This window comes from Bidens hawaiensis, unplaced genomic scaffold (genome assembly GCF_021521415.1).
Source record: "Bidens hawaiensis isolate Kalapana, Puna unplaced genomic scaffold, B.hawaiensis_p1.1 tig00025567_1, whole genome shotgun sequence".
NCBI classification, from domain to species: domain Eukaryota; kingdom Viridiplantae; phylum Streptophyta; class Magnoliopsida; order Asterales; family Asteraceae; genus Bidens; species Bidens hawaiensis.
Genome location: NW_027505055.1, coordinates 124966 through 132240, shown reverse-complemented (window position 1 = coordinate 132240; position 7275 = coordinate 124966). Strand labels below are relative to the sequence as shown.

Genomic DNA, 7275 nt, shown 5'->3' with positions numbered 1-7275 from the left:
GTCTCATACGATGTGTTTGACTGTAACTAAATGACTAATGTGTTGCCTACGACGCATTATTTTCAAAACTTGTTTTATGTTAAGAACTTGTGAGCTTGCATTGATAACTACTTGAGGTAGTGAGCTGAGTGGTTATGTAACCTCCATCGGTGTCACACTTAAAGCAAGCCGTACAAATGTATTATGTAGCTCTCGCGGTTCTTAACGTATTTTTTGTTCTAAGTTGAGCACCACTCTAGTTGGTTATTACCATCTTATTACTCATAAAATTTAAAACACATTTAACATTTTAGCCATCGACAAGCTTTCAATTTTTCATTAATGTTTCATTAAACATAATACTTGTTAAGCCCGGTCTAAGGGAAGGGCGAGGAGTGCGACGAACCCAGGCCCACTCTCTCAAGAGGTCCATAGTTGTTAAAAACTATTTAATATTTTATATACAATATTTATTAACACAAAAGCCTACAAAATGACTTTTTTATTAAATTAAAAGTTTTCTAGATTTTGGAAACACAAGTTACGTTTAATTCCCAAAATTAGTGTTCTTTTTTATATAAAAAAATTATTCTGTGTCTATATGAGTCATTTTAGTAACATGTTTATTATTATTTGTTTGTCTTGGTCTTTTGAATAACATCCTTTGTTGGTAAAATTGTTAAATAAACTATTACATAATTGAGAACACGATTTTAAGGGCCCATTTTTAAATCGTTCCAAGCCCAAAAAATTTAAAGGGTTCTCGGAGATGGCCCTGATACTTGTCACCAACCACATGTCTTTTTGCTTAGTAGTAGTTATTTTTTGAGAAAGGTCTTCGGTTCTAGCCTTGACATTTGCGTCCAGAGGGTTACCCGGTTGTTGGGGTTTCGCTTACGTGTGGTTTTCGAGTCATTTTTGAAGTATCAAATAACTGAGGACAGTTGAAATCCCGTCTTGACTAGACTCAAGATAAAACATTGTTAAACATATAAATACTTGTCATCATTTTTGGTATTCTTTTTAACCTTTATGGGTGCTGGTGTGTAAAAAACTGAAAAAACCGATTCGAAACCAAAAAGACCAAAAAAACCAAGAAAACCAAAAAATTCAAACCGAAAAACACCGAACCGAAACAAAAACCGACCGTTTGGTTTTATGTTTTTGTAAAAACCGCACTAACGGTTCGGTTTTGATTTTGCATGTAAAAAAACCGAGAAAACCTAACCGAACCGAATTCCTAGATTTTTTGTTTTTTTTATATTTTATATTAAGTAATTTATAAGAATTTAATAAATACGTAACTCCAATATATTTTATCAAATGTATAATAGTCTATTATTTTACAATTAACAAAATTATTTATAACCTAATTCATTATTTTTTGTCATCTTTTTTTTGGCATAAAATTTTAAGCTCAAATGACAAAAATCGAAAAAACCGAAACCGAGCAAAAATCAAAACAAAAATCGAAATACCAAAACCGAAAAAACCGAACGATTTCAAAAACTCCAAAACGTCAAAAAAACAAAGTTTTGGTTTTAACCAAAATACACACCAAACCGTACCACACACACCCCTAATGCCCAATTCAGTTAAGACATAACCAATTGCATGATATAAAATATTAAAATTTAAAATTAAAATAATAATATTATACAAGTCTACATGATCACGCACGACTCACGTGGCAGTATACTCCTGTAGTCACCTACGATCTATATATAAAACCCAAAATAACACCACTAGCATCAATTTCAGTGATCAAACAGTATCAAACAAACCAACTGTGTGTAAGTGCTCATCAATTAATCAATCAATGAGAGAAGAAGGTATCAGTTCATCTGGTGACCCGTTACTTTTCCCCAATTCACCTCCTCCAACTGCCGCTGCAAGGTAAACCCTAACCCTAATTTCAATTTCACCTCTAATTGATCCAATTCAACACATTCACACCTCAATTTCGTAATTAATGTACACGTTTTGTTACATACAGTGTGCAATTGAGTTATTATGGTGTTTAATTTAGGATTTGGGGGAATTAGGTATGTAGTTTAATTTAATTTTTACCCCCAATTGTTTCAATTGCATACATTCGTAGCTTAATTTTGAAATTAATGTACACGTTTCGTTACGTACAGTGTGCAATTGAGTTATTATGGTGTTTAATTTAGGATTTGTTTGAATTTGGTATTTAGGTTAATTTAATTTCACTCCCAATTGTTTCAATTCAACACATTCACAGCTCAATTTCGTTACCTACAATGCGTAATTGAGTTATTGTGGTGTTTAATTTAGGATTTGTTTGAATTAGGTTAATTTAATTTCATTTCCAATTGAATCAATTGCATACATTCACAGCTCAATTTTGAAATTAATGTACACGTTCCGTCAGATACAGTGTGCAATTGAGTTATTGTGGTGTTTAATTTAGGATTTGTTTGAATTAGGTATGTAGGTTAATTTAATTTTACCCCCAATTGTTTCAATTGCGTACATTCATAGCTCAATTTTGAAATTAATGTACACGTTTCGTTACATACAGTGTGTAACTGAATTATTGCGGTGGTTGATTTAGGAGGTATGTAGGTTAATTAGGGAAATTGTTGATTACGGTTTATGGATCTGGAGGTGTTTAATTGATGTTGTGATTACATTTATACCTAACTTAACGGTTGAAGTAGATTGTGTTTTAGTGTTATTAAACGTTTGTATGGCTTGAAGTCGAGTCAACGGTTTGTTGAGTAACAGACATGTTTGTTGTTTAAATGTTTGAATTTGAGTATCTGACGCATAATCTAGAATCTAGCTCGTGTTTTCCAGCCTATGAACAACATTGAGCATGTGGATGTGTTATAAATAATTTAGGGGTGTAAACGAGCCAATCGAGTTCTTTTGAGTTTTGACACACGAGAGCTCAAGTTTGGCTCGTGAATCGTTTTTTTAAGCCTGGGGTCGGCTTGTTTGTCATTTTTTAATTAACTCTAATATGTATTTAGTTATTATATATATTTTGAGAAAAACCTTATACGAGTCTAAACACTGAGCCTAAACAAGCTAGTTTAGGCTCAGTTGTGTGGTTTAAAATTTATACATAGAAGTACAAAAGTGGTAAAACTTAAAAATATACAGAAGGCTTCACAAGGCTCGATGAGCCTAAACTAGCTTACCATACAGCTCGAGACCCGATAACTAAGGAGTTTTATTTGAGGCTTGGGCTCGAAAAAAGTTGGCTTGTTTCGAGTTTTTTATTGATCAGATCTCAGTTAGCTACAATATTTTCAGCTCTGCTGGAGCATCATCACCAGCTGTAGCCACCAATGCTGGCAGTGCAGATTGGTTGGGGCACGGTCAGGGGTCCAAAGCTGGTTCACTGTCTAGAATCAGTTCACAGCCCGTGTGGATCTCACTGAGTACAAGTGCTGGTGGTTCAGCTCTCGGTTCATCCAAACCTTCATGCAGACCATGGGAAAGGGGTGATCTTCTAAGACGGTTATCCACTTTCAGCCCTGCAAACTGGTTTGGAAAACCAAAGGTCTGGAACTTGGGAAATCATTTTGTTTAATGTATAAATTACTATGTTATGTTAATTTTCTTTATAACCGTTGTTCATGCAGGCTGCTAGTTCACTTTCCTGTGCTAGAAGAGGTTGGGTGAGTGTAGATGTTGATAAGATTCAATGCGAGTCGTGTGGGGAGAATCTGAAATATAATGGACAAGATTCATGGGCTCGTACAGAAGGTGAATTTTGATATAAGTATATAACTACTTATAATCAACTGCATTTTTCAGGCTGGCATATATTTAGGCTTTTGTACTCTGTTTAAACAGGTGAAAATGATGAAGAGTTTGCTAACTTGCTGGATGAAGGACATAATGCCACGTGTCCTTGGAGAGGAAACAGCTGCGCTGAAAGTCTGGTTCAGTTCCCTCCGACCCCACCGTCTGCTCTGATTGGCGGTTACAAGGACCGTTGTGATGGGCTAATTCAGTTTCCTTATTTACACGTAGTGGCTAACTCGGCTATTGATCAGATGAAGCTTTCTAGAAGTCTAGAAATTGACCGGTTTTTAGTCCAGTCAACTGTTTATCCGGGAGATGTTATGTCTGATTCAGAAATAAGCATATATCTACGTGTAAGATAATTTTGCCTCACTATTTTTTAATTTTTTATTTTTGTTTGGTGAATTTTTTTTTTTATCAATTTTTTTTTCTATATTTAGGCCCAGAAGTTGATAAGCTTATGTGGATGGGAGCCTAGGTGGCTTCCAAATGTTCAAGATTGTGAAGAGCATTCGGCTCAATCAGCTAGAAACGGTGGTTCATTCAGTCCTATTAAAGATCAAGACCCATTTCAAGGACCGAACAAGAAACGTGTCACTAACTCAACCAAAAAAGGTTCTCGGGTCAAGTCAAAGTTTGACTCTGGATCGCTTCTCTTGGATTGCAGTTTATGTGGCGCAACAGTGAGAATCTTGGACTTTGTTCGGGTCAACCTTCCTGCTCGTCTTGCTCCTAACAACATCGATGTTCCTGACACGAGTAAAAAGATGGCGGTTACTCGTGGAGCAAGTGCCGCTAGTGCCATTAGCGGCTGGGTGGCGGCTGACGGGGCAGAAGACGAACAGACAGAAGACGTTGGCGAGGCGGCGGTTTCAAACGTTCGGATGGATTTAAATCTCACCATGGGAAGTGGTCTCTCTACAGGACACGGGACAAAACGACCGATATCTGAGTTATATCAAGACGGGAATTTAGGTCGGGATCTAGTCATCGGGCAACCAGCTGGCAGTGAGGTCGGTGACCGTGCAGCATCGTATGAATCCCGTGGACCCACTTTTAAACGGAACGTTGACGAAGGTGGGTCCACTGTAGACAGACCACACGAGCTCATTCGCCAGGCGGACAGTGTCGAGGGCGTTGTCATTGACCGTGACGGTGATGAAATCAATGACAGTAAAACGTCCACGGGCCCATCCAAACGGGCCTGCGAGTCATCATCCGGTGCAGGTCCGAGTCAGACTTTGTATTTTGACATTGGTCAACCGGGCCCGTCGAGTCAAGGTTACGAACACGCAGCACGCCCGTCTTCGGTCATCGCAATGGATACGATTTGCCATAGTGAAGATAATCATTCGATGGAGAGTGTGGAAAACCATCCGGGTTTTAACGATGAGGTCAACTACCCGTCCACGTCAGCAGTCAACCCTGACCCGAATGAAACTTCCGACATGAACCATAGCACCCAGGGTCAACAAAGCACGTGCCCACCTGCGGTTTGGGTCAACAGTGAAATAGGTGTAAGCAGCACTAACTATGAAGAAGTTGTGAATACCGAAGCCGCCAGGCGGGACGGACCCAGCCTGGCGATTAGTGGCGGGAGTGTTGGAATGGTTGCGAGTCATGAAGCTGAGATTCATGGTTTGATTCATAGAACTGAAAGTGTTGTTGGTGACATGGAACCGGTTACTGGTGTGACTGAGAATCAGGGTCAAACAGGTGAGTTTGTTCCGGAAGAAATGCAACAAGAATATTCTGGAAGGGGAGATAGTGGATCAAAGGTTGTTGGGTCGGTTAAAGGTGAATCGGTTGAGAGTGGTGAAAAGACAAGTGATTTGAATCTTTTGCCTCATGAGCAAAACTCACACCCGTCTCTTTCGTGCAATGCGGTTGTGTATTCGGGCCTTGAAGTGTCGAAAGATGAAGTTATGCAGGCCCGTAAGTCGTCTCCTAATGAAGAATGTGGTTACCCGAGTTACCCACCTGCAACTGAATTAGGTATGCAAAAAATGTCCTAATTATTAAGTCAACATAAGAAAACCGAAAAATATTTGGGTCATTTGGGGTGGGGGGGGGGGGGTTGTCATTTGGGCTTGAAATTTGTGGACCGAAAAAGATGTCCCAAAATAATGAAGTTGGGCATTTTCGTCGTTAATAATGTTCTTTTAGCCAGATTCTATCATGTTCAATACTGCTGAATTATGTCTGTTTCTTCAAATTTTATATAGGGCCGCCAAATGGAGAAAGCAAATATGAAGAAGCTGTTGAGTTTGATCCAATCAAGCATCATAACTTCTTCTGCCCTTGGGTTAATGGTAACGTTGCTGCAGCCGGGGTTACTGATCATAATAATGGTGCGGGTTCAAGTTCCAGTTCTAGTGCATTAGCCCTTTGTGGCTGGCAGTTAACTTTAGATGCTCTAGACGGCTTTCAAGGCGCTGAACAAAATCAAACCGTTGAATCTGAGTCAGCTGCATCTCTCTACAAGGTAATCTCAACCCTTCATCTCTCGAAAGTTAATGATTTTCATGAAGTTTTATGCATGTAAATTGATTGATAAAACACGTTTGCAGGATGAGCATAAAGCCTCTGGTAAAAAACTTATGGCACGCCATTCATTCAACCGAAGTCGGGGTCAAAATTGAAAATAATTATCCAGTGGTAAATTTTCATTAACTCTCTTTACAATTTGATACAAGGTAATTTCTAGTACGGGTCAAAACGGGCTGAGTTAACCGTTAATATTTTTGTCAAGTTTCTTTATAAGGATACCTAATCCATTCGATGTTTTTCTTTCTATATAGATAATTACAGTGTCAAATATGATTATATAATTATATTTTAACATAACTTTATTTAAAAAAAAATAAATTAAATTATATTGTTTGCAGTCTCGTGCAGAGGTAGCTGCAAGGAGAACTTAACAACTCTTTTCAAGGCGCGTTTGACAGCGTTAACCATTTTAGGTCTAGTATTTATCAGAACACTCAGAATTATGAACGAAGTATGTTTAATTGTCTAATATTGCTATTTGAAAATTTCATCTTTGTTTTACTCTTTTTGATGATTTGTTTGAATCTATGTTGAAGAGATTTTTGTGATTTATAGAATTTATAGAAATATAAAGTGGACTTGTTTCTGGGTGATTATTTTTTTTTTCAAGAATAGAATTGAATTGATTCATTGAATGACTTGTTTAGTGTATTTTGAGGCTTCTTTGATCTAAATTGCATACCTTAAGATTCGACATTAGCAATTGGTAACTTGGTGTGCACGTTTTGTATGGACGTTCGAAGTGTAATTAAACCAGTTATTCGGCTTCTGACAAATTTGATGGTCTTTTCCTTTGATAACTTTTCAGCTTTTAACAATATCAAAAGTAAGGGCATGAATGTTTGGTTAACCAAACCGAGCCTAAAGTCTTGGCAATACCGATAACCTCAATTTGATATTTCATCAAACTTAACAGACTGAATAAATGTTCCAGATCAAAACGGTCGAACCAAGCAAAACCGG

The 7275-nt window shown here is 37.7% G+C and overlaps 1 protein-coding gene across 2 annotated transcripts; it reads left to right on the top strand.

The window, feature by feature from the left end:
• Positions 1–1709: 1709 nt before the first annotated feature.
• On the top strand, positions 1710–6852 carry LOC143610279 (uncharacterized). 2 transcript variants are annotated; one of them, XM_077084803.1, is made up of 8 exons: positions 1710–1875; positions 3265–3514; positions 3597–3720; positions 3811–4115; positions 4203–5757; positions 5988–6247; positions 6333–6420; positions 6661–6852. In XM_077084803.1, the coding sequence occupies exons 1-7, from the start codon at positions 1799–1801 to the stop codon at positions 6402–6404; spliced, it is 2643 nt and encodes an 880-aa protein (XP_076940918.1). In that variant the 5' UTR covers positions 1710–1798; the 3' UTR covers positions 6405–6420; positions 6661–6852. The 2 variants fall into 2 exon arrangements, with proteins under 2 accessions (XP_076940918.1, XP_076940917.1); XM_077084802.1 differs by having other exon boundaries at positions 6651–6852.
• The last annotated feature ends 423 nt before the right edge of the window (positions 6853–7275 follow it).

Excerpts from the sequence above, each read along its gene's own strand:
- LOC143610279 (XM_077084803.1), top strand. The coding sequence starts at position 1,799 with ATGAGAGAAGAAGGTATCAGTTCATCTGGTGACCCGTTACTTTTCCCC. Across the intron at positions 5,758-5,987 it reads CCCACCTGCAACTGAATTAG|GGCCGCCAAATGGAGAAAGC; the intron begins GTATGCAAAAAA and ends AATTTTATATAG. Across the intron at positions 6,248-6,332 it reads CAGCTGCATCTCTCTACAAG|GATGAGCATAAAGCCTCTGG; the intron begins GTAATCTCAACC and ends ACACGTTTGCAG.